The sequence below is a fragment of the Trifolium pratense genome, linkage group LG7 (assembly GCF_020283565.1).
Source record: "Trifolium pratense cultivar HEN17-A07 linkage group LG7, ARS_RC_1.1, whole genome shotgun sequence".
NCBI classification, from domain to species: Eukaryota; Viridiplantae; Streptophyta; class Magnoliopsida; order Fabales; family Fabaceae; genus Trifolium; species Trifolium pratense.
In genome coordinates, this window is record NC_060065.1 from 49,440,881 (window position 1) to 49,466,291 (window position 25,411).

Below are 25,411 nucleotides of genomic sequence, written 5' to 3' on the forward strand. Positions count from 1 at the left end.
AACTGCTTCAAGCTTATTACTTGAACTTCATGCATCTTGAATGGTTTGACGCTAGCCAGAAATGAAGGTTTCAACAATGTCATCATTGAATCTAGGGTAAATGATTGTTTATCTCCTGTAAAATAATCAAATTTTCGTTTATCTTCCTATGCAGATTTTTTTTCTATTTATCCCTGCAAAAAATAGATTCCCTCGTTTTGCCCCCTAGTTGTATAGCAGGATATGTGACTGTGCAAATCTGCTGACGTGACTTGTACACAAGAAAAAAAACATTTATATTTATTTTTTTAAATTCTACGTTAGATAATATTATTATTTTTAAAACAATCCCTACAAAATAAAACAACGAACTTTCTTTTTTTCCCCAAAATTTTAAAAAAAGTCCTACAAATAAATTTTTTTTCCTACAAAATTTTAAAGAAAAAGTTTTCTACAAAATAAAAAAACGAAATTTCTTTTTTTGTCATATTTATTTCTATTGTGCCCTCAAATAAAAAGATTATTCAAAGAGATTTAGTTCTACAAAAAACTTTATTTTTTTATTTAATGTCATATTTATTTCTATTGTGCCCTCAAATAAAAAGTTATTTTTGAAAACCCACTAGTTAACAAACAAATGGTTCATGCGTCTCTTCACAACCAAGATGAGATACACCTTCGATAATGTATTTTAATATGCTACTTTTTTATTTTTTTGGCAATGGCACGAACCATATCAAGTAATAAAGTAGAGAGTAAAATATTGTTCCAACTTTCCACAAGTATTGTGGTTCAATTATCAACTACTAGAAAAGTAGTGCTAATTGTATGTGGTAACAAAATATTTTGGGGTTTTTAATTGATTGAAACAAAAGAACAACAATATAAATACAATGTTTTTGGAATTTTCTTAATAAAACAAATTGACATTGACAAACACTTTGGACACAAATAATATAAGATTAAAATGGTTGAAGATTGTATCATAGCTTTATTTCTCTCTTCTTGTGCAAACAAACATAAGCTCAATTCAAACTAAATTCATGCAATTGAGTTCAAACTTACATAATTAGATTAATCTCAATTCCTTGAGTACAACTCTCTTTGAGATAAACCAAGAGCCATATCATACCTTAGATCTTCTTAATTGAGGGCAAATATCACCTTTGTAGTTGGGAAAACAGGAAATATACTACTAGTATAAGTAGTACCAATTTTATAAAATATAAGAAGGGGAAAAATACTTAAGCGGTTGTGATTCAGTATAGGCAACCTGTTGCTACAGTACAATAGCAGGTTTGTAATTTAATTTTTATTTTTTTACATTTACTAGTTTTCCTTCAAAAAATAAAAATAATACTAGTTTTTAAAAAATAAAAAACATGATATGTTTTTATATTGACTAGTATTGTATTTAATAATTATATAAATTTGTCAAAAATTTGAAACATTATTTATTTTGTAAAAAACTAAATAATAAAATAAATAAAATATATATTTCTATTACCTGTTCCACCTATTATCATAGGTATTTTAATCTCCCATGCTTGAATTCACCGGGGGGAAATGTTATTTATAGTAACCAATTTTACCTAAACCAGAGGTTATGGTCCGTAGTGAAATGCCGCGCCTGTTTAGTTGAAACCCAATTAAGAATAAACATGAAGTGAGAGATAGAGAGATAAGATACTTGAGTCCTTTGCAAAAAAAGAAATATATATAAAACCTCAGCGTTGAGCCACAGTCATCAATGAGAAAGCAAATGAGGTGGTCTTGCCATTGATGACAGAAGGAATCATAACCTTCAATGTGATTATTGCCATTGAAGGTTATGAGACATTTTATTGGGTGCCATCAGAATTAATCTGTGATTATTGCCATTAATGACGGAAGCAAATGGGTCATGACTCCGTTGGCCATTACAAATGAAGATTATGTGGCCATTTGAGGATGTGCCCTAGGATGGAGCTCTAATGTGTCTGGACCGAGCATATGTTAGATTGAACCTTGGCCCAGTACTCAAGGAAAATAACATTAATGGATATTTTAAAACAACTTTTAAGAAAGTTTTGACTTCATTCGTTTCAATTTTTTTAACTTTGTTGCTTGAGATTAGAAAGTAAAACTCTTACTATTAATATGACACCTCATATGAACATGCAAAACTAAATTGTATAGTATTCTATTCAATTATCTCAATAATTTCTAGTCGACTTTTATGATGGAAAAATGTCTCATATGATGTACGATTAACTAAATGATGGAAAAGTGTCTCGTATGATCTACGATTAACTAATATTCACCTTTAAACTATTTTTAAAATATTAATTCACCGTAAATGCATGTCTCAATTTTATACCGATTATGTACTTTTTTTTTTTTTTTATGATCATATCCATCAATATCTTTCTTCTTTTTTCAAACAGTAATCAACTTTTCTTACATACTTTTGTTTGATGACTTTTTTGGTAATGCCTCAGTACATTGCACCTAATTCAAACCTCCTAGTCCTAGCCTTGCCCTAGATCAATCACAGATTAATTTCTTTTGGTCGAATAACTCATGATGATTGAGATTATACTAACAAACAGGTTGTAAGGTCTTAATCTCTTTTATTTAAAAATGGACCCAATAAAATTCAGATGGAACCAACAATTGGGCCTTCTATCTATCCACAAAGATGGGCCCATTATTTGAAAAGGAAAAAATGACTTGCCAATTAATCAAAACTTAAAAGAGAATTTCTTTTACCACCTCTTAAGCTTCTTGCGCACCCTCTAAATTTTCAACATTATCTTATTTAAATTCTAAAACTCAAACTGTATTTTAAACTTTTAAGTTTTATAACATGAACACCTCCAATATATATCTAAAAAATCCAGGATCTTACATATGTTCAAATTCTGCAACTCGAACACTTCCGATAAAAAGAAGAGTTGAACAAAATACTATATCTAGAACCATAAAAAAATTAATATATTAAATTGAGGAAAATGACATTAGTAATTGACATTTCACTAACATTATCATTAATATTTTCCTCCTAAACTACTAAAAAATAAGTTAAAATCTTATTTTTATTTCAAGTGAGCTTCTAATAGTTTATGTTAAGAGTCTCACACCAAATATAACATAATCTGAATATATATTTATAAGTAAAAATAATTATCTCCTTATAAATCAAATTTATAGAATTGCATTATACACAACTTCCAATTCTAAAAATCCAAGACATAAAATGTCTTCAGACTCAATATACACTTGCAAATAAATCTAAAATTTATTTTTTACAAAAACACTAACGAAACTCAAATAAAAACTTCAAATTTCAAAATATATCTTTGTAACGGTTACAAATTATTAGAATTCTTTTATTTTTTTACTGGTCTCATTAACGAATGTCACCAGACTCGATGACACTCTTTAAAAATTCTATTTAAAAATTTTATTCATTAAAAAAGTTCAATATTTTAATTTTCAACACATTGAATATATGCATTTTCAAAAAAATTTAAAATTTAAAATGTCCTTACCATTTTTCATTCTTCAATTTATCATTGGAATGTATGATGACACGTTATGACATAGATCTATACCTTACAAACCATTGGTTGCTTTCTCATCCAAAAACCAAACACAAAGATAAGAAGATAAGTCCACGTGGCAAAAACCCAATACATCTCTCTCTCTCTATTAACAACACAACACAAAATCTCTCTCATTTTCTTTCTCTCCCAACACAACCATGGCTTCACCAACACTCATTACTCCCACAACCACACCAAAATCACTCCCACCACCCATCAAAACCAAACCAACCACCACCTCCTCCACCTTAACACCAACCACCACTTCCACCACCGTACACACACGCCGCCGTCAAATCCTCTCCACCACAGCCACTATCATCACCACCACATTTCTTGCTCATGTTACCCCTGCATTTGCTGCTACAGATGAAGAGTATGTTAAAGAAACAGAGGAAGTTATAAGCAAGGTTAGAACAACTATAACAATGGATAAAAATGATCCAAATGTAGCTAATGCAGTTTCTGATTTAAGAGATAGTTCAAATTCTTGGGTTGCTAAATATAGAAGAGAAAAAGCACTTCTTGCAAGAGCTTCTTTTAGAGATATGTACTCTGCTCTTAATGCTGTTTCAGGACATTATATTAGTTTTGGACCAACTGCTCCTATTCCTGCAAAAAGAAGAGTGAGGATTTTGGAAGAAATTGAAGTTGCTGAAAAATCACTTAAAAGGGGAAGATAAGGAAGAAGAAGAAGATGAAATAAGCACTTCTGTATTTAGAGGAAATGAATTTTGGTTTTCATTCCTCTGTTTTCTGTTATTAGATTCTTATTGTTTTTTCTTTTGTTGTTGATGCTTTGTTTTTGTATTATTGTATGTATTGAAACTTAAATTACATTAAGAGACTCACTTAATAAAAGGATTAATTATGCATAGTTTCATAGTACTATATAGAGTCAAAGGAATGATTGTTTTTAATTTTTTAGTTTTTTTTATGTTGGAATGGACTAATGGAGGTTAATTCATTAAGTGCTTATTTTTAGGATTATAAGTTGATTTTTGTTTTTACAGATTTATGAGAGAGCAGAAATAGCTTATCTTACCACAGGCTTGAGGCCCAAGTTTCGTTTGGTTGTTTAGCTTGGAAAGGATAACATCCTTTGAATGGTTGGTCACTAGTGAGTGCTCTTGGAGTTGCTTATAGGGTGGAAAAGTGTCTCATATGGTGTACGATTTATACGGCACGATGAAAACTCTAACAACAATTGATGTCGCTATGTGTAAGTAGATGTTCATGATATTACTCCTTCTCACAATTGAGACGGTGATTCAATTAGTGTTGGATCGACGAAAAATAAAGAAAATGAATATTCATACATCAACTTAACTCACAAGTTTTCGCTTATTTTTGTTGAATGGACACCGGTCAAGTTATTGTTTTAGTGTTAAGAACGTAAGGATCCTCGATTTCTATTTAAAGGTGGCGACGTTAGTCATGTTAAAGTTTTAAATGATTTTCAAGCATAGATCACCTGCAGATCATGTTTGTATTCAAGTGTGAACGATATTCTTATATTGACCATGTAAATGCTTAATGTTGGATACCTAAGAGAGGTGATCCATGGCATATTCAAAAAATTTTAAGATTTCGGGTGGAGATGTTCCGGTCTCTTGTTGGTTATGGATAATTAGCATGTTGTTGTTTTCAGCCTCCTTCGGAATCTCCAACAAGTAATTATTTCAGAGTCTTGATTAGCCTTAGAAGGGGAGCGAGAGTGGCATCCCAGTGTTTGGATCAAGTATAATGATATGAACTCACGAGAGTTTACTAAAATTAAAGTTTACATTCAAATTAACTCATTTTCATGACCTAAAATTGTAAGTTAGTAAGAGTTTTAAGAGTTAACACGAGAGATTAACAATCTTAGATACAAATGCCAAGCTATGTTGTGAAGTTTATCCAAGACAAATTTGATGGAAGAATCGGTTTTTGTCTATGGAGAACTCAAGACAACAATGTGTTAATATAATCAAAATTTACCGTGATACTAAATATTTACCGTGATAATTAGCATGCACTGAAGAGTAAGGAGCAAGGTGTATAGCAAATTTTTTTTTTTGACAAGCGCAAGGTGTATAGCATTAAATTTGCTTCCTATACATATGGTTCCAACTAGGCCTCTTTTATTAATGGACTGGGCCGGTTGTAATTCATACAATAAAAAGAAAAGTTCTCTTTCCACCCCTTAAGATTCTTTCTTTTCTCTGAATTTACATCTTTGCTCTTACGGAAAAAAGTTCGGAACGTATTCTTCGAACTTTTTTTACTGTTAAAAATAACACTTAATCTAGAAAAAGTTTGAAAAATATGTTCCAAACTTTTTTCACAAGAACAAAAATATAAATTCGAAGGGAAAAAAGTTTTTTTGGGGGAGGGGGGGAAATAATTTTTTCCAATAAAAACATCCACAAGTTAGCAGTCCCATTTCATGAAAAAGAAAACTAATGTTTGAAAAAAAAATGTGGCCATTAATTACGAGTTGGATCAAGATACAATATTTTCTAAAAGGCCTTATATCAATCCCTGTTACTTTTGCATGAAGTAGGAAAATTTCTCATCCCACCCACTCACTTTCTCACCTACCCTCTTTTTTTCCATATTTGTCCTTGATCAAAAAATTTGGAATGCGTTTTTCGAATTTTTTTTGCCTTTAAAAACAACTTCGGAATGTGTTTTCCAAATTTTTTCCAAATTTGAACTAAAAAAATTCAAAAAATGCATTCCGAATTTTTTGACCAAGGGCAAAAATGGAAAAACAGGGGGTAGGTGAGAAAGTGAGTGGGTGGGATGAGAAATTTTCATGAAGAAGCAGTGCAGCCCTTCTACTACTTTTAAAAATTGCAAGGATTTTTTTTAAGCAACCAAGGTTCAAATATATTAACAATAAAGACACACTAAATCGACATAAGGTGTGCATAATCTAGATGTCAAAATAATGGTCAATACCAAGCAAAAAGTAACAACAACCGTTACAGTGTCAAACGAGGCACTCATCAAGTACAAGTAGCCCCTAAATATTGAATTTCACTTTAAATCACCACCAAACCTGAATATTGATTTTAATCATTTTATCAATCACATTATCTACTTCAACAATTTTCTGATTAAAAATTCAATCCTTTCTAGCTTCCCAGATCATCCAAATTGTCGCCAATAAACTAACTTTAAAGCTATCTTTAATCTTGAAAAAATAAACCTGAAGACCACTAAATTGAAGAGAATGAGAGATAACATATGAGTAGAAAAAGCACACTGCACTCCAAGCCACCGCCTCACACCACACTTGCTGAGAAGTATAGCAAACAAAGAAAATATGTGATAATGATTCAACAGTATCACAACTGAGACTACAAATTTGGTTGTCTCCTCACAAGATTGTCTTTAATTGATAGTCGATTTGCCAAGAAGCGCCAAAAAAATATTGAAACTTTCAGGGAAACACTTTTATTTCAAACCAAATCACAATGTCCTTCCTCAATGACAACCTCATCCTCTCTACATATCAAGGTCAAATATACTTTCTTGACGGAAAAGTCTCAGAATGAACTGTTCTCCATAACTAAACATTTTTCTGCAAAACAATATTATGTAACAGAGCACAAACATCAACCAACAACTCCTCCTCCCACACATCCCTGCCACCTACTCCCCACCCCATACAACATGACTCCCCTACCAAAATCCCCGACTATGAAAAAAAAAAAAAAAAACCTAAATGGAAAAAACGCTCACTACAACTTGTACCTTCACCCAATCAAACAAAATAAATTCATTCAAAATATATTTTTCTCCACTGTCAAAAAAATTAAACATACACTATTAATTTTTTATTTTTTTGGTTTATAATGAGTTGAAGATCGAACCCAGAACTATATCGTACTATCCAAACCCCTCACAATCGGATCAAATATAGTGGCTTTACACTATTGATTCTTAATTTAATGGATTGACTCCTAATTTTTTGTCTATTTCGATGGGTTAGAGTAGTCCTTTTTGTGCCATATTGTTGAGGCTGCTTGTCGTTATTAACAAAGAATATTAAAACTATGTACCGAATTACCGCCGAGAAACATGGAAGAAAAGGACCAATTGTATGGTTTTTTAGTACATCCAATATTTCTTTTTCTGCCCATATAATTTCTTGTCTTGAATCTTATTTACAAGTTACTATTGACTTTCCCATTCCAAACACTAGTTGGAAATTTTTTGAGATAGCTATTGTCATCGTGGCCTTGTCAGCAACACTAATCTATGGACATTTTATTTATTAATTCGTAAATCTATACAATTATAGGAAAAAATGTTTGGATCAAATATAATCATGATGCATATATTTTTTAGTTTTTAGTTGGTCTAGGTGGATACTTCAAATATGTGAGTGAGAGTTTTGTTGTCGACATATAATTCAACGAATTATATACTTTCTTCGTCCCAATTTGATTGACACAGTTGACCATTTTACGCATGCCGATGCATAACTTTGACGATTAATATATTTAATTGTATAATAGTAAAAATTATAAAAATTTGATATTTTGACAATACTCATCGAGACGAATCAAACAACATCTTATATGCTAATATTTATTTTTGTTTATTAGTTGAAAAATAAGGTCAAAGTAATATGTGTGAATAGTGCACAATAGTCAACTGCGTCAATCAAATTGGGACGGAGGGAGTAGTTTATATGCAAATGTGCGTGAAATATTTTATTATTGTAATAAGAGTTGTCCAAAGTGTTAGTAAGTTCCATATCAATTATGAGATGACCTGAATAAAGATTTATAAGTAAGAGACAATTTTCACATTACAAGTCGGTTTTGCAAGGTTGAATTAAACACAATATCCAATTCTAAGATGGTATCAGAACCTACTCTATGATCTGTTTGACTGTTGATGTCAGGTATCTGATTGGGCCATCATCATCATTATTGTAATACTAATAAGAGTTGTCAAAAGTGTTAAAGAAGTTTCATATCGATTACGAGATAACTTGGATAAAGATTTATAAGTAAGAGTCAGTCATCACCTTGCAACCTTGCAAATAAATATAATATCTTTACCTATTGAGTTATGTTTATGGGGATAAAAATTCTAAATTTTAAAACCTACTGATTAAATTTATTAATTGAGTCATGTTAAGAGAGTTTTATTTCTTCTCGGTCATTTCATTACATCATCATTTTTTTGTGAGATTAATTAAGAGGCTTCAAGACCCCATATTTTAGAATTAGCTTTTTTGAAAATATGTTTTCTAAAATTAACTTTGAATTTTTATGAAAAAACTTCTTTTGGGTAAAAAAATTAGGGTTTGTGGGTTGACTTTTAATTTGCGGCTCTTTTATCTTGAAGACTTACTTAAACGAGACTCTTTGGCATTGAGAACTTCTTGACCCCTCAAGTATGTGAGTCCATGCCAAACAACATTGTTGTTAAGCAGGCTAGAAACAACTCTTGCAGCAACCACCGCCACCTACTTTCTTCAAATGCAACATAAACACAACTATTTTTACGCATGATAAGACTTCATTGCAGCGTTTTGATGTCATGACAACGGTTTATTTACGGCACAAGAGGTGGAAGCTTGAGCTTGTACAAGGGCCTTGAATGAGTTGCTTTGATGGGGAGACAATACAACAAATTGATTTTTGAGATCAATTGTAAAATGGTAGTGGAACTGGATGATACAAGCCTAATCGTTTTGAGCATGATTCACTTATTCATAGTTGTCCAACCTCTTAAATTACCCCGACTATATAGTCGTTTTTGCTAGGCAACAAGTAAATGGTAGCGCTCATGCTCTTGCATGAGCGGCCTTATTCCATACCTCTCGCATTACTTTCCTCATTGTATTACTTTTATTGTTAATTTGTTATGAATGAAATGTCATAAGTTGTTTGTATAAAAAGAATGCATTGCGTAAAAAAACATTTAAATGGACATGCCGATTATATTACTATTATATTATATATATAAATAATATAAATATGCCATAAATTTGTCACCCACACCGTTGAATGGATCGACATCATCAAATACACTTGGCTTGACAAGTGCTAAAACATATCAATCTAGGAATATACCTGTACTCTCCAACTCCACATAACTAACTAGTGAGAAGAATAATTAATATAGTAAGATTATGGCTTTAAATTTTGGTTGGGAGAGGTTAGGGGAAGTTGGACTAAAGCAACACGTTTATTAATGATAATAAGTCAGCCCCTTGTAAAAATTTACCTAACATATCTAAAGCAAATCTAACTAATTAAAATTGAATTCTTGACCAAAATTAACGGAACATTCGACTTTAGTTTTCTATTTTCTTCAATCAAATTCTATGCTCAACTTAATTAGTTTATGGTATGGTACTATGGTATATGACCCATTCCTTTGATTGCGTCCAATTTTAAATGCATCATCCCAAATCATGGTGCCTTAGTTTGTTGGATGCTCATACATATTAACTTTGCGTAAATTAAAACAAAGTTTCCATAGTATTCATCGATTGATCAAATGTTTTACCACTTTTTTTTTCCAGTAGTCTAATGATCAATTGTCCGGGGTTCGAACCTCGACTCCCTATTAACTGAGCTAAGCTCACGAAGGCCAAATATTTTACGACTTTTATATTCAAAACTTTAATATAAGTACGATGCAATATCTAATATAGGTACGATGTAACCATACACATGATAGAAGATCGCACTACAATTTACAACCATGTAAGATAAACTTCACATCACATTCTTAAAAAGTGGGATGATTAATTGTGTTGATTATCCGCGTATCCAACCACTGCTTGTTCCCCACATTAGCTTATCAATAATTTAATTTTAATGAATACTATAATACTGACATTTAACTATATATTTTCCTTTCTAAAGAAAAAAAAAACTAAATATTTTCTAAGCTTGCCTAGCAATTATATTTAGTTTTTGTTTAACATATGTGGTGTTTGCATGTCATCTCCACTTAGGTTTTTTTTTTTGGACCCACCCACATTTTGGTAATTGACTTTAAATTTTAATCAAGTACCATATCTTAAATGGGTTATGTGATGTAATATGTCATATGGATAGTGCTAGTTCATCACCCTATTTGAACACTCAAACTCTAGATCTTTACGAACTACTTATAACATGTGAAGTTGTCGGTAACAATGTCACTAATTCTTTACCTAATTTTAGAAGAATTTTTACCAAGATTAAAATTGATTCATGATTTGAGTTATGTATTAAAGTTGTAGATATTTTGAAGGTCGGCCAGCTCCAAATTATTTTATTCCCTTTCTTTAAAAATTAGAAGTTTGATATTTTATTCTGAATTTTCCCCCAAACATATCTCAATTGGTAGAGACATTGCAAAATATTGTAGGGATCGGAGTTCGAATCCTGATACTCGCACTTATTCATATTTAAAGGTGAAATTCTAGCCACTAAACTATTTGACAAAAAAAAATTAGAAGATTGACAAAAAAAATAATTGTATTGTGAGTATTTTATGTTCTCTCATCCTAATTGTTTTAAAGAATTTCTTTTGTTACCTAATCAATATTCTCACACGCTCTACAAATTTACCAAAATATCTTCGTCCGCTACTTAGATAGCGGATACTCTCAAAGACACCCTATCATTTTTTTTTATAACGTCCGTTATTTAAGTAGCAGACAAGATTTACAAAATTTCTCATTTTTATAATATCCGTTAGTTAAGTAGCGAAAGGTTAAAAATGAAAACACGTAGAATACGCGAGAAGTAGGTAGTAAAAAAAAAAAAAACTCACTATTTTTAGATTGAGCCTCGACTCATTTCAATGGTCTAATAAAGACACATGCATTCATCACAACTCATAAGACTCGCTCAACGCACTAGACCAGGTGGTATTGTGCATATCATTACACCAGATGATATCTCCTTCACTAAGGACTATTAGAGAAACTCTCAATTGATTTCCGCATTTCATGCCGATCAACAAAAGACAATTAGGACGACTCCGTCTATATAAGCATAATCGTGCGTCACATTTTTCATCTCACTCAAAGACTAACTAGAGCATATAGTGCTAATTTTTTTGCACGTACATTCTCCACTTCAGCCCGACCCTCAAGTTCATAGCTCATGTCCTTTGCTTTTTTGCAATCAGACTTTATTTTTCGAGGTTGAGCTTGTTAAATTGAAGCTAATGCTGTGCTTCTCGACTTCTCGTGCCGGAATCTTTCACTTAGCACTATCGGATTATTTTAGTTATGATCCACTTCAAGATATTAAAATATACTCCTGTGGATATAAATGCATATAAAAGACCACGTGATATTGTAACAAATAGCCAAAATCACACATAAGAAAAGACTAACTGTTCAAATAAAATGGCCCACACAATTTTTTTTTTTTGCAATTTCATCAATCTAACTTTGTTTGGTTATGACATTTTCTTTAGCGTATTTTAACTTTTGTTCTTTTATATTCCTCCTGAAATTCAGAAGTTGGAATTGCATGTAACAAAGATACAAATTATGCAACCAACCAAGTCAAAAAAATGTGAATGTGATGTAATAAATTAATAATCTGATTAATTTGATTTGAATAGTAGTAGTAGTTTTCTTGATTGCCCATAACGTTATATCTATGTGGCATGATCATATTTATCAATGCAATGCCGTGCTGTCTAATTCAAAAGAATGAACGAATTCAGTTTCGTTTGCGTATTAAGACTACGTCATCAATGTCAAAATTGTGGCTTTGCTTCTTCATGTTGTACCGTGCTTCTTTTTCATTTCTCTTTCTCTAATCTAAGTACGTCGTGTTAATTAAGTTTATGATTAGTTTTATTTTATGTGTGTGTATGGGTACACACAAAACAATGGTATAAATGATATTTTCAAATAATTTATCTTATTAAACCATATTTTTATTAAAGTTACAATGGTATAAGTGTGACTATTTTTGTTTTCATGTTAAACCAAAATTTCTCCAAACCACAATTTAAGATGCTAATATCTCGAGATAATTGAGATTTATTTAAAGTGTTAATGTCTTGAAACAAATATTTTTCTTCCCAACTTCCATTGATCTCTCGCTTTATGGAAGGGAGAGTAGAATAATAATAAGTACAAAATTAGAAGCAAATCAACAAAGAGACTACTATTATTATAAGATCGTAAATTACATTATTATAAGTGTACTTTTTCTTTTGCTCTAAGCAAATTTTATATCAGTAACAATTTCTTTAAGACACTTGACTTGAATTTAGTCGTGAATGGGGGAGAACGAGAGATTTGTAATTGCATGCTTTGGACAAGACAAGGATTTCACTTTCAAACAAAAATTAATTAAATGAATGCTTCATTTGTTTTCAAAACTAGTATTATAATAAACATTAATTTTTTTTTTATAATAATATCAACATTTATTTTGCAACTAACTATGTTTAGTGGTAATTGGCGTTAGACTTAGTAGATAGTATCACAGTTCGATCTCCCGCAACTACGATCGAAAGAGTGATTGAACCACTGCCAGAACTGACTTCCGAACCAGATTAAGCAGTCTAGTGGGTCGAATACTGGTGAAAAAAATTATTACTTATAAGATTAATCACTAGCGAAAAAAATTACGAGATTTTGAATTCGAATGATAATAAAAATATTCAGTTTAACAATATCGGTATTCTCAACTAAATTAACTACTCTTACCGACCTAACTTGTAAAAAAGTTTCATATATTTATTTAAATAAAACGCAATTAGGCTATTTTAGATGTTGTATCACAAGTCAACTTCTTCGCCTGCTACATCACAATCTTTTATGGTAATTTTTTTTTATTATAACCTGTGGTGAGCATAGGTTTTCTTAGTTAATACTTGTTGAAATTGTGATTAATAAAATGAGTAGCAACTAGCAAACACGAGAGGACATCAATAATTGAAATGTCAAAGGGAGATATATATATATATATATGATAGGGAGATACACATAAAAAGAAAAAATAGATCGATCGGGGTTTTCATTTAGTCTTTGCAATTAGCCGATTTTAGTTGTTAGTGAATTAAGAGACACGGAATAATGGGTGAAATGAGTAGCTCATCTGATTAAGCTAGTTGAACTAAAGATTAAAGAGTTGAAGGTCTAGAGGTTCAAATCCTGACAAGGAGGAAAACAGAGTTTTAGGTCGGCACACTAGACCGTCTAATCTGGTTCGAGTCAATTCTGACATCAAGTAGTTTCAACCCCTCCCGATCTCAATTATGAGGATCGAATTGTGATTCTCCATACTAAATATAACATCAATTATCACTGAACCAACTAATGATTGATATAATTTCTTCAAGTAGAGAATCTCAAATTTCATCAATTTTTATTTATTTTTAACCAAGAGGACATAATTGACTATGATAACGACCGAATTCATTAAACTATTTCGTATTAAAACATAAAATCGTTTATATATAAGATTGAGATGTATTTTTTTTAGTAAAAAAAAAAAACAGAAAGACTGTGATGTATTGATACAGTATTTTATTTTATATATAAAAATAGTGATTACCAATTATTATTATAATAACAGTACATTACAGTTTTATAACCGACACCTAATTATAAAGCCTTTCATTGTATGTTAATTAATAACTTTCTAGTCACATAACACTTTCATTGAAGTTAACGGGTGAAGAAAGTGTGGAACTTTTTATGTTAAATCTTACAACCTGGAACCAATCAGTTTTACTCATAAACATTGATAAAGCAAAGGGTCATGCAAAATGAAGTTAGGTTTTTCTTTCCGTAATTGTGTGATGTAATTACTGTTTTTTAATAGTACGATTTATATAATCGGGTGAAATTGTTAAGTAATAATGAAAATGATGTGTAATTGGGACCTTATGATCCAAATTAACGATTGTGATTAATTATTGAGTCGAATTGTCTATCTGGATTCGATGCAGGACAAAAATTAAGAGTTTAAAAAGAGTTTAAAAGACACGCACTGTCAGTGTAACTTAATTTTACACGGACAACCAATAAAAATAGTTTAATGTTCCATGTCATGCAAAGAAACTGGGGTTAAGTGGGATGATGTGAAGGAAAATATGGTTGTAATTGGTTGACAATGTAAAATTATTTTACTCTGTCAGTGTACATTTTTTTTTTCTCATTTAAAAAATATGAATTTTATATTAAAAATGTCAAATTTTCAAGTTTAAAAACGTTGAATACGCAAAATAGAAAAAATTGAATACACAACTTTTGATCTCAAAATTTCTATGTCTATCTATTTTTGTTAAAGGTTGAATACGTTTTTGACCTTATAAATATTTGAAATTTTGATTTTAGTCACTATATATAAAACATTTCACCAACTGATGAATTAAATTAATTTTTGAAGTTTTTGTTTTAAAAATTCATACTCAATCCATTTTTTGTTTAAAAAATCTAAATTTTTGTGAAAAAATTCTTATAATATTAAACACGAATACAAAAACTTATTAAAAGAAGTTAAGGCCATATAAAGACTAATGAATTTACTTAAAAGTAAGGATAAAACCCGTGACGAATTATTATAAAAAAAAAAAAAAAAAAAAACTCGTGACGAATTTTGTTTTGTTTTTTATAGTCTGTAACAATTTTTTTTTTACTAATCAAGTAACAACAAATATTTAAGAGACTAAAATTTCATGAATTAAATAAAAAAAACCCGCTTTGTTTCTCCAACAAAGGCTGTTAAATTTAAATCTATGAACGAAGCCAACATAATTTGAAAGGTGATAGCTACGGGGTTCTGGTATAACAACAAACCTCGTCCTATAATAAAATTATTAAAACATATAATATTATACTATTTCTATTCTATATCATATTATAATATTTATAGCTTACCAAAAATATTATAATATTTATATTATTTATTTATTTATCAAACACCATGAATTTTATATTAGATAAAATAAAGCTTAAACATGAGTTGATCCCCGAACCAGATTAAACTGATGTGAAAAGAAAGAAAACAACTTAAACATAAGTTTATAAGTAAAGATAACCACTACATTAGAAGTTAATTTTATAAGATCAAGTCAAGTTAAACCCAAAATTCTAAAATAATATCAGAGATCCTCTAAAATGTTCCGCTCTGACATAACATGAATTACATCTACAAAAACTCAAATTGATATATGTTGCATGCAACTGTGCGGAGAATATTACTCTCGAGTTACTGAGATTCATTTAAGAGATTGACATTTTTCAGCAAATATTTTTTTCATATTCATCGGTCCAAGATTAAAGATAAGATCAAATGGTTAAATGACCCAAATATCCACTACTTGTGTCACGAATCTAGATCATCTCCAGCATTTCTCTCTCGTGTTTTTCCTCATGCCCTCATCTCAGCCATTCACTCACATCTCTCTCTCTCTCCCCGCCCCCCTACACTATACTTTTTTTCTTTTGTTGATCAACAACCATTTGATTAGAAAAAAAAGAGAGAGAGCTGTGCCGAAGAGGATCCAATTTCTTGTGCAACACTATGTTAGTAATTCATTTTGCGGGTCAAGTAAACTGAACAAATGCTAGTCATTATTAATTAGCGATGATAATTGCTTTTTTTCGCCATGCATTACTTTGAATCTCTCCATTTCACCGAAAGATACTTTCCGGTAGTACTATATTTTTACTTGTGTGATCGTACTTAATACATCAACTTTTTTGTTTTTGTTTTCACTAGTATCGGATCTATCGGACCGCATAATGTGGTTGCGGGGACAATTCTGACATTAAGTAGTTCCATCTCGTCAGTCCTAAGACCGGATATCAAGTTTTTTTATTTATAAAAAAAGTAGTTCCACCTCTCGAGATCCAACCATATAGTTCCTACCAAAGTTCAGCGTTAATCAAGACTAAACCAACTAACGATTGATTAATAGATCAATATTTATTTATTCGGTTAGAAGTTTCATATAAGAAAATGAGATATAGTTATAATAATTGAATAATAGGGAGAGACATATGGAAGACATAAATGAGAGTATAAATAAATGTAAGGGGGTGATACCATAATTAATGGTGTGTGTGTATATGCATCCATCCAATCCATAACCCTCATCTTCTCTGTTTCTCATATCTCATCATCATCATCAGTTACAATCACAAATCACAATTATATCATCTCTCTCTCTCTCGGTTTCATCTAGCTACATACAATACAACAAACAAACACACACCTCTTCTCTTCTCTTCTCAATTCTCATCTCATAACTCATAACAATAACAACTCCGTTTTCTTTTCAGTTTCCGTGTCCACTTTCTCAGGAAAGAAAAAACCCACGCTTCTTTTCTGTTAAAAATTAAACACCGTCCCTCCACTTTTAACGCTCTTTTTTCCTTCAACGCCAATATCAAACCAAAGAGTTTTCTTCAAGGATTAGTTTAATAAAAAACAAAAGAAACCCATAAATTACATTGTTTCCATAACAATCTTTTCCAACAATTACACATAGCGTTCAATTCACAACATTGCCTGCAAAGACAGAGAAAAACAGAGAGATAACAAAAACCCAAAACAGAGAGATATAATTAGCGAATGACACTTAGATTTTGCGGCTAATTCGGTGTCTAAACATCAAAAAATAGAAATTAAATTGAAATCCCAAATTAATCTCTATACCCCTTTTCAATTCTCTCTCTCTCTTTCTCTGTCTCTCTCTGTTTTTTTTTTTTCCTATCTGGGTTGTCTCTGTTTTTTTCAGGGTTGGGAGAGAAGCTGAAAAACACCCTCTTTTCCTCTTCCCACCCTTCTCTCTCTTTCTCTCTCTCAATATTTTTCATTTCTCTCTCTAAAAGTCATGATTTTTAATAAAGGGTCAATGCATTCTAACCTTGATTGTTTCGTTCGTTGTACAACACCCGTTGTTCAATCTCAGTTTCTTCCTAAGGTTTTGTCTTATTCTCAATTTTATTATTCATTTATTTAAAGAATTTAAGAATATACGTTCTTGTCTTAAATTTCATGTTTTTAATGTTGTTGTTTTATGTTTTTGTTGCAGTCGGAGATTACAAACCTTAACCGTTTGTGGCAACCATGGGAAAGAGAAAGAGTTGAATATTTTACCTTAGGTGATCTTTGGAATTGTTATGATGAATGGAGTGCTTATGGAACTGGTGTTCCAATCACGTTAACTAGTGGTGAAACACTTGTACAGTACTATGTTCCTTATCTTTCTGCAATTCAGATTTTCACTAGCAATACTTATAGGTAATTAACCCAACTAATTTCAACGGCTACTCCCTCTAGTCGCAAATATTCATTTTTCAGATTTATTGAATAACCGATGTATCTAGTTTTTATATCTGTATGGTTGGAAATTGGATTTGATCATTATAGTGTTGACTATATTTTAAGTTTCTGTTTGTGAAATTCATCTATTGTTGCTTTCATTGGTGTTTCCAACATTTCTAACATTAAGACATTTTGATATTGAAACCCCACTATGGAAGATGTGTTTATGAATTATGGGAAACAGTAACAAAGTAGTAGTATGATTTTGTTACTGTTCCTTATGGTCAAACTTTCACACTGGTTGCATAATTATGCTTTTGAAATTATGAGTTTTAGGAATTTAACTATGTTGAAATCCCACCATAATAAGTGTACGTTTAGAATTACGGTAAGTTCGATGAAATAATGGTAGCACTTAAATTTTGTTGAGACTTTAAAAGACTAGTTTTTTCCTAAAATTATATTATCGTGATTCTGACAAATTCAACGTCGATCCTAAGATGCAATTGTTGTATAAATATGTAGTTGTTTTGTGTTTGGTGATTTGGTAGCATAATTGACATAGGATTAGTTAAATTATAATGAAACAATTGTGTTTGGTTTTGTTAAGAGAAACTAATGGATAAATTTTTATTGGTATTATTATAGGGAAGAAACAGAATCAGGTGATTGTGAGACAAGGGATTCATACAGTGATTCTTATAGTGATGAGAGTGAGTGTGATAAATTATGGAGATGGGATGGAACTTCATCAGAAGAAGGAGGATATGAACAAGATTGTCTTTGGCATTTGAATGATAGATTGGGTCATCTCTATTGTCAATATTTTGAAAGATCAAATCCATATGGAAGAGTTCCTCTAATGGATAAGGTGTGTGTGATATTAATTGACCTTTTCTTTTTCTTACTTTATGTTGTTAATTTATGACCTTCATTAGAACCTCATCTATATCTATGATATGCTTTTGGTTTTCTTCAATTTATTAGGTATAAAAAGAAATTGTGGAATTTGGAATCCTATTATAATGTTTTGTCGATTTCAACGCGTCCATGTATGACTGTTAAGTCGAGATCAGACAGTGCAAATTTCAATCAAATATAACGTATCGAATTTAAAATTTGTTCGATCCAAATGTTACTATTGCAATGATTGCGTGAATGTGTGGAAATCGGAATATGAAGAATAATAATTTGGTGAATAGTGATATAGGCACCCATAACTAGATAAATTCTAACTTCTGACCTTTGAATAAGTAGAGACCAATTTTCCTCAAATTACTTATCAAGATGGAAATTAAGAATATTCCATTTTTCTTTATTTCTTATCAAAGTACTTGTCATGCCCTTAGAGCATAAGTTCTTCTTCCACAACTAAAAATAGTGATTGTTACAAAAAGAACTTAAAATACATCCATCAATCACAATTCAAAAATAAATGGTAATGATGTGTAAAAATTATATAGATTCCATTGTTTAATTGGTGGCATATATGATTTTATGAATTTCAGATATCTGGATTAGCTCAAAGATACCCAGGGTTAATGTCATTAAGAAGTGTGGATCTTTCACCAGCAAGTTGGATGGCTGTTGCTTGGTAACCAATTTTGTCTCATCCTATCCTTAGATATTTACTTCTTCAACATAATTTATTCTCTCTAAGTAATTCCTCTGGTCACTGTGATAAAACAAAAAATACTTTTCAAATTCATGGAATAAATAATAATTAATGTATCTGATATATATTATATACTAGATACATCAGTTATTTTATGAATCTGAAAAGTGATTTTTTAATTAGAGTAGTGATCGGAAAAAGTAACTTTGTAACAAACAAAATTATTGACAAATATACTTTTTGTTTTTCAGGTACCCAATATATCACATTCCTATGGGAAGAACAATTAAAGATCTTTCAACATGCTTCCTCACTTACCACACACTTTCATCTTCATTTCAAGGTATTTATTTTCTATTTATGTTTATTTTTTTGTGGGGTCTGTTAAATTGAAGGAAAAAACTTATATATAGGAGCTGTAGATTTCACGTTTTTACTAAAAATGTTCATAATTACCGTTGATGAGATCTTAGTTGGACAGAAGATTAATCAATGAAATTAGAAATGTCTAAGCTTATTGATTGGTCTTTGTCTCTCCAAATGTGTAATTGTCCAACTACTGTAGAGGAGTCCAACCCAACTATTGCCTTTTCACAATTGCTTTAATAATCTCAACTTTTATGATATTTTTATTAGGAAAACAATGTACCTTAGTTAAATTTTATCCAAAATTAAACTCGAATTCTTTACAACATGATCATTTTCTAGCTCAAGACTTCAGATTAATCTCTACGCCATTAGATTAATCTAATGTTAGATAACATTAATCTCATCGTACATTTGATCCGCTGAAAAATAAGGGAGTTAACAACTCTAGTTATACTGTATGTAATTTTAAAATTATCCTTGTTCAAAAAAAATTTAAAAAATTATTTTTAGGACTGGTATAAATTGGGGGGCAATAGACGAAATAAAAATAAAAAATTTACCTCTCACTAAACCACATGATAACTTTTTTGTTACAAGTAAAAGTTGTTTAAAATGCAAAAAATAATCTTTTGTCCACCATATATCGTACTTACAAGACAAAAAATTGTTTCATTCTTTAGAATTTATTCTGTACTATTTTATTTTGTCTTGTGTTGTTTAGCTTTCTTAAGTACTTAACTTTTGTATATCAACCAGACCCTTAAAAAAAACGTGATTTTTTTTACAAAATACTAAACTGTACGAAACAACCTAGCTGGACCACGCTACTTGTAGGATAAGTGTGTCATATTATTAAGATCCGTTTGGATTTGACTTATTATTCAGCTTATGAAAATAGTTTATGCAAATAAATAAATTTTTATGTTAATTCATAAATTACCACTAACAAAAATTGTGTCTTTATAAGCTGTTTTTTTTTCGTAAGCTGCCTTGAAAAGCTTATAGTAATACATAAAAACTTATTTATTTGCATAAGTTATTTCGCATAAGCTCAAAAATAAGTCAATCCAAACGTACCTTAATTACCTTTTTCAAGCCATAATTAATTACTTGTATGAGTATTTAATTTTCCCATGCTAATTATAGAAAGGTGTTTGTCTTATATAGGGATGGACCTAGATGATGATATTGAGGGTGGGCAAGTGAAGAAAAAAGAAGGAGAAAGCATCTCATTGCCAGCATTTGGATTGGCAACATACAAAATGCAAGGTGGGAATGTGTGGGTTGCTGGTAATCGTGGTCGGGACCAAGAAAGATTAATGTCACTATTAAGTGTGGCAGATTCATGGTTGAAGCAACTAAGGGTTCAGCATCATGACTTTAATTACTTCATGGGCATTCGTCATGGCTAAATTAAAAGAAAAAAAGGGATTATTAATATTCCCACTACTCTAAAAATATCTTTAGTTTTTTTTTTCTATGCACTTTCTTGGACCATTAATTGCTCCTTTTGTGTTGTATATTGAGGGGGGTGTGAAAAAGAATATTGAGGATATGTATGTAGTAGTAGTAGTTGATTTGAGATACTTGTTAACCCTTGAGAGTATTTTAGGACCAACCCTTCCATGGAAAAGGGTGATTGATGAATTGACTCCTTTTTTAGTACTAGCTTTTATATGTTCCAAGAGGGAATTGGAGAGATGGATAAGGGAGGGAGGGGTCATGAGAGAGGGACAAAAGGTGAGAGACTATAGAACTTTGAGCTTTAATTGTGTATAATATTGAAAGATGTTGTTTCAAAGTTAAAATACAAATATTGTATGTGTCATTGTACATGTTTATCTCTATTTTTCTTTTTATATTTTATAACTTAGTATATATTTATTGTAAAAATATAAAATTCCAAATTATTCGATAAATTGTTTGATGCAAAAACACAATTTCTCTAATATTAATTGTTCGCTATTGGTCTAAGAGTAAATCTAATACTACTTTTAAAAAATAATTAATTATTTGTTTTTTTTGTGTATAAAAAAGAGGGCAGAATCCAAAGGAAAAACTTACAAAATTAAACGAACATTTCTAGGCACACAAGCCCCTAAAATGTCCTCAAACAAGATAATTTGCAACTCCCTCTAAGGGGCCTTTAAAAACAATGGACAAAAATGAATTCTTAGACTATACTAACCAATCGGCACATTTATTGGCTTCACGTAAAGTGTAATTGATCTTAACATGCCAAAGAAGATTAATAAGATCTCATATTCGACGAATTAGAACGAGAGTAGCCCCATTAGTCTTGCAATTATTTGTAACCATGTCCACTAACAATTTGAAGTCGCTTTCCATAATAAATTGTGAAAAACCATGAAATCTAGCTATCTTTAACCCCTCATATATTTCTCACATCTCAACATGAAAAGCCTCACATATTCCGATTTTTCGAGCATAGCCTATTAGCCATTGACTTTCGGAGTCTCGAATAACATAGTATTTGACATAAAATTTTGATGCCAAAAAATTATTTCTCTGATATTAATCACTTGTTATTGTCAATGGATTTGATGAATGATGTGAAAGCATGTTGCAAAAATTCCAAATTCATCTCATTTCCCTTTGAACTAATGGGATTTCATTGTTCTGTTTTAGTGCCCACTCATTTAAACAAAGAAAAAGAAGGAAAAAAATGCAAGTAGCTAGGGATGTTTCATGGAAAAGGAATAGATATAATTGGCTCGCATTGATCTTGAAGTATTTCCATGTTCATCCATAGATATATGGTTATGAAAATTGGCAACAAGTAAAAATAGAAATCCTAACCAAAATTTTGAGACACTAATATAGTTATTATGGTAAATATGTATTTCCTCCGTCTCAAATTAAATATAGGATTATGTGTGATTCTTAAACAAATAATTAATTACAATGACTTTAAAGGTAGAAAAGTAAATAAATATTATAATAATGTTTTAAATTGACAATTATTTTAAGACAAAAAATTACAAAAATAATATTTTTATAAGATGGAGGAGTACTAATTTACAAACCACAATTTATTTATTTTTTGAAAAGAAACAAACTGACTTAAGTGATATATCAGCCTTCACACATGCATTTTCGTTTTGTCCCACTATTAATACTCTTTTTTGATAAAAAAAAAAAGCTTCTTTAGCTATTTAGGGGTAATTAAGGGGGAAGTTGGGAAACAGAAACCAAGTGGATATTTATAAAAGAAATTAAAGTGTGGCTTATACCATCATTCAAAGTGTGTTGCTCTGACATGATTAAAAAAACAAGGCAAAATTACACTACAGGTTCTTTATTTTATTTTTTTGTAATACTTTGATCCTTTATCTTTTTTTTGTAACAATTTGGTCTTTTATCTTTTTTTTTCGTAACACTTTGATCCGTATCTTATTTATTTATAAAAAATAAAGGACCAAAGTGTTACAAATAAAATAAGATAAAAGACCAAACTGTTACAAAAAAAAGGGACTAAAATGTTACAAATAAAAAAAATAAAGGACTAAAGTGTTACAAATAAAAGATAAAGGACCAAAGTGTTACAAAAAAAAAGATAAAGGACCAAAGTGTTACAAAAAAAATAAGATAAAGAACTTGTAGTGTAATTTTGCAATGTGCATTTTTTGTCTTTTCCATAAATTTAGTATTTGTTCACTTTTGCTAAAAGGTGAGTTTTTCAATTAGTATTTATCAACATTTCTAAAGAAAAATAAACGTGTATGTTGAGTAAACAAATGAAAAATCTACTTGTTTGTGAGTAAAAAATAAATAAGGTGAAGTGGGTAGCATAATTGAATTTGAGGTACGGATTAAAGGAGTTAGAAGCCATTGTTCGAACTCGGATAAAAGAGAAAAATATTAACTTAACAACTAATTACTAACATTGACATTTAATTTTTTTTAAACAAATTTTTGTTATATAAATATATATATTTATATCCAAATATATGATCTCATTGAGTAAATCACAATTCACAACCCTCTTTATAGGAAAATATTAATTATTGGTATATTGTTAGAGAAAATGGAAAAATGTTAGTAGCAGAAATTAAGCTCGAAATCTATTTTTTGAACTCTTTCAGGGTCACAACTTTATTGCCATTGGCTACATTTTTAAGGATGAGAAGCATCAGGCTGTTAATGACCTTCACGTGAGATTTGGTGTCTGACTCAATAATCATAATGTTCAAGATTAATTGTTCGAGAGAACTCGAGTTTAATTTTTTGTGATAACAATTATTCGCTAGACTTTAATTAACTCTCGACCGAGCTCTAGATTATCTGAGCCCCTTCCTATTGGAAAACAGAGAGTTAATAAATAAAAGAAATAGGACATCTAATTATTTTGTTAAATGTGATGCATTTTTATATTCTTTTTCAAAAAGGGGTCATTTAAAAAATCCATAAAGATTTCTCATATAAAATTGTATAAAAACAAACATTTCATTTAACTTTATTGATTGAAATATAACTTCCATTTTAATACAAGATTGTGTGTATAGTTGGTAAATAAAACACCAATCTCATACTGTTGTTTTTGGAAAGAACTTTCTTGAAGTCAAAAGGAAAGAGCTATAACCTGTACGTTAATGTGTCTGAATTTTCATTTTTTTTCTTTTCATTTTCATCAATTTTAATTTACCTTTTGAACAATTGACAAATTCACTTTCATTTTACCTATTCTAATGAGAGAAAGGACAAGAAGATTTTGGGCCAACTAGATTCGAGATATTTTCCATGTATTTTAAGAGTATAGAAAATGACCTGAGCATACAAGATTAATACTATAATAATATTAATACACTTGTCTCCACCATACTTTCTTTAATAAATGTAACAAAATCAGTAGGCCACACTCCCACGAATGAATTATTCAATTAAAGATATTTTTTGCATTCACTTCAACAAAACATTTTTCACGAGCTAAAAACCTACTTACACGTAAATAAACAATAAAAAGGAAACACCTAAAACAAAAAAAGAGAACAGAACATATCTTGTATGCTTCATATATGTTTTTTAACGAAGATTAATCATCGTTAACATTATTAAAAACTTCATAACCATACTCCAACACACATGTAAGTAGAAACCCTCCAAATCCAAGACCAATATATTAGTTTAAACTTGGAGGGTTTCTGACTAAAATCTCACTAATACTTAATTCACATGTCACATCAGCATATCTTATACCACATGAACAATGACTCAAATGTTAAATTGACAGATCAACTTAGACTAGCTATTAGTTTAATCGGTAACTAAGTTCATCAACGGTACAAATCTAGAAGTATATGTATTCTCATGACTTTGATTTTATCACATTATTTATTAAGATAAGTATTTTTTTTTATGCTATTAACTTGAATTTTATCGCATAATTCATAATCTCAAACATTAACAATTCTAATAAGGACCAAACTTATGTACAGTTACATATACACAATTCTTACTGTGCTAGATACATGAGAGAAATTGTTTTTAATTTAAAACAATTTTATTTTATTTTTAATTAAAAAATATAAATAACTACCTTTTTGTGAGAGGGACATGAAAAACTGCATCTAAAGAAA

The 25,411-nt window shown here is 30.3% G+C and overlaps 2 protein-coding genes across 2 annotated transcripts; both read left to right on the plus strand.

Annotated features, from left to right (window-relative positions):
• The first annotated feature begins 3,656 nt into the window (after positions 1 to 3,656).
• Positions 3,657 to 4,443, plus strand: LOC123899944 (photosystem II repair protein PSB27-H1, chloroplastic-like). The gene has a single exon (XM_045951213.1). The coding sequence runs from the start codon at positions 3,725 to 3,727 to the stop codon at positions 4,247 to 4,249; it is 525 nt and encodes a 174-aa protein (XP_045807169.1). The 5' UTR covers positions 3,657 to 3,724; the 3' UTR covers positions 4,250 to 4,443.
• A 12,106-nt stretch (positions 4,444 to 16,549) lies between these two features.
• LOC123898380 lies at positions 16,550 to 21,649 on the plus strand. Its single transcript, XM_045949316.1, has 6 exons — positions 16,550 to 17,486; positions 17,598 to 17,806; positions 18,479 to 18,701; positions 19,339 to 19,424; positions 19,697 to 19,788; positions 20,982 to 21,649. Exons 1-6 carry the CDS (start codon positions 17,397 to 17,399, stop codon positions 21,224 to 21,226), a joined length of 945 nt encoding a protein of 314 aa, XP_045805272.1. The 5' UTR covers positions 16,550 to 17,396; the 3' UTR covers positions 21,227 to 21,649.
• Positions 21,650 to 25,411: the final 3,762 nt, after the last annotated feature.

Bases quoted from the DNA above. Each gene is read 5' to 3' on its own strand.
- LOC123898380 (XM_045949316.1), top strand. From the start codon at position 17,397: ATGATTTTTAATAAAGGGTCAATGCATTCTAACCTTGATTGTTTCGTT. The intron at 17,807-18,478 runs GTAATTAACCCA...GTATTATTATAG, and splicing joins TTCACTAGCAATACTTATAG to GGAAGAAACAGAATCAGGTG. The intron at 18,702-19,338 runs GTGTGTGTGATA...TATGAATTTCAG, and splicing joins GAGTTCCTCTAATGGATAAG to ATATCTGGATTAGCTCAAAG.
- LOC123899944 (XM_045951213.1), top strand. From the start codon at position 3,725: ATGGCTTCACCAACACTCATTACTCCCACAACCACACCAAAATCACTC.